The 1907-nt window shown below is 39.3% G+C and overlaps 1 protein-coding gene across 1 annotated transcript; it reads right to left on the bottom strand.

Moving 5' to 3' along the window:
- Window positions 1-546: 546 nt before the first annotated feature.
- On the bottom strand, window positions 547-1542 carry LOC127625776 (uncharacterized). The gene has a single exon (XM_052101133.1). It carries the CDS (start codon window positions 1540-1542, stop codon window positions 547-549), a length of 996 nt encoding a protein of 331 aa, XP_051957093.1.
- Window positions 1543-1907: the final 365 nt, after the last annotated feature.

Below are 1907 nucleotides of genomic sequence, written 5' to 3'. Positions count from 1 at the left end.
GACTCATGGGGCACATGGTGGCCGTAATGGAGGCACAAGTGCAAAAATGATTGCAAATATACCACCACAGTATTTTTGGTTGTTGCTTTTTATGTACATTTTTTTATTTAACTGCACTTTACATTTTCAAAGTTTGATAAAGATTTGTATTGGTTGTTTTTGTTTTAATAAACATGTTTATTAATACAAATGTCTGGTTCAGTTTCTTTAACACTTAGGCAAATTTCGTACATGGTTTGTGTTTTTTTTTTTTTTTATGTGATTTGGTGTTTTTTCATAAATAATATGTATATTAAACATGTTAATCAGGTGAAGCGATTAGCTGCATATAAAATTCTATAACATTTCAACATTAAATATGACTAAAATTCAAATGAAATTATTCACAAAATGCATAGTTTTAGAGATAATAGGGTTTATTCAATGGATGAGAATATAATACAATTTATGAAAGTGCAGATGTCCTCAAACACAAACGGCAGTGTTACAAAAATATGGCATTGGTGTATTCAAAGAATCACTCGTTCCCTCCGTTAAAATGCATCATTAATGCAGCTCTGATGTCAGCCCCTTCTGTGTTCGCACGCTCAGAGTCCTGTCTGGGTGCTCTTCAGTGAAATTATCACCATGTTCCTCACAAATGTTATGGAGCACACAGCAGGTCAGTGCAATCCTCTTGCTCAGCTCCAGCTTGCAGTCATTTCTTTTTAGGAGGCACCTCCATCGTCCTTTTAATCTCCCAAAAGACATCTCCACAACCGATCGTGCACTGCTTAGCCTGTAATTGTAGGTGTGCTGTTCAGGGGTCAGTCTGCCAGTGTCGGAAAAGGGCTTCATGAGCCAATTCTGCATGGGGTATGCCGGATCACTGATCAGGTAATGTCCAACATCACAGCCAGAGATGGTCACTTTGTTTTGCCCTAGTAATTCCCCGTCACTTAGGGCCTCCCACAAATGTGACTGTCGTAGCACTCGGGCGTCATGCACACTCCCTGGATAGCCACCACAAACATCCCAGAAAAGACCTTTGCCATCCACAACTGCTTGCAGAACAATAGAATGCCAGCCTTTACGATTGAAATAGTCTCGTGGATAGTCCTCTGGTGCAATTATTGGAATGTGGCTGCCATCAATTGCACCCACACACTGTGGAACTCTCCAACGATTATTAAAGAAAGTGGCCATTTCTAACAACTTTTCAGCATCAAGAAATCTTATGTGGATGGGAAGGTGCACCTTGATGACTGTGTTGCAGAATTCCTGAACACAATTAAATACAGTGCTGAGGCCTACCCCAAAAAGATGGCTGATTGTCCTGTATTCACCACCCGTGGCCAGTTTCCAGATGGCAATTGCCACACGCTTTCGGATTGGGACACACAAACGGTAGTTTGTGTTCCTTCTCCCCATGGCATGCTTGACCTGACTGCAGATGTACTCAAACGATTCTGGGGATACACGGAATTTCTGCATGAATTGTAACGGGGTGAAATCCGGAACAATTGTGTCCCACCAGTGGCCAGATCGTGGGTATGCCCACATTACAGGTGGCCTCCGCCTTGCCTTCAGCTGCAAGATTGCCTGTAAAGATAATATATATATATATATATATATATATATATACTGTATATATAAGTTTCATTTATGGGCAATAGGGTATAGGTATATTTTCTATCAAGTATACTGTGCAGTATAAATACTATAAAAACAGTTGAGCTGTAGCAGTGTAGTGTTTATTAATTCATCTATAAGTACCACTTAAAAGACAGGGCTATTTTATTTATAAGGTTTTTTTCAGTCTTTTTAGGGTCATACATTGTCTTTTCAGACAACTTATTTTCATAGCCTTCTTGTCCAGTGAAAACCATGTATAAATCTAAATTTGGACATTTTTAATAGGCTACACA

Source organism: Xyrauchen texanus, chromosome 32 (genome assembly GCF_025860055.1).
Source record: "Xyrauchen texanus isolate HMW12.3.18 chromosome 32, RBS_HiC_50CHRs, whole genome shotgun sequence".
Taxonomy (NCBI): domain Eukaryota; kingdom Metazoa; phylum Chordata; class Actinopteri; order Cypriniformes; family Catostomidae; genus Xyrauchen; species Xyrauchen texanus.
The sequence above is the reverse complement of the archived record's forward strand: the minus strand, read 5'-3'. Positions and strand labels throughout refer to the sequence as shown.

Bases quoted from the DNA above. Each gene is read 5' to 3' on its own strand.
- LOC127625776 (XM_052101133.1), bottom strand. From the start codon at position 1,542: ATGTGGGCATACCCACGATCTGGCCACTGGTGGGACACAATTGTTCCG.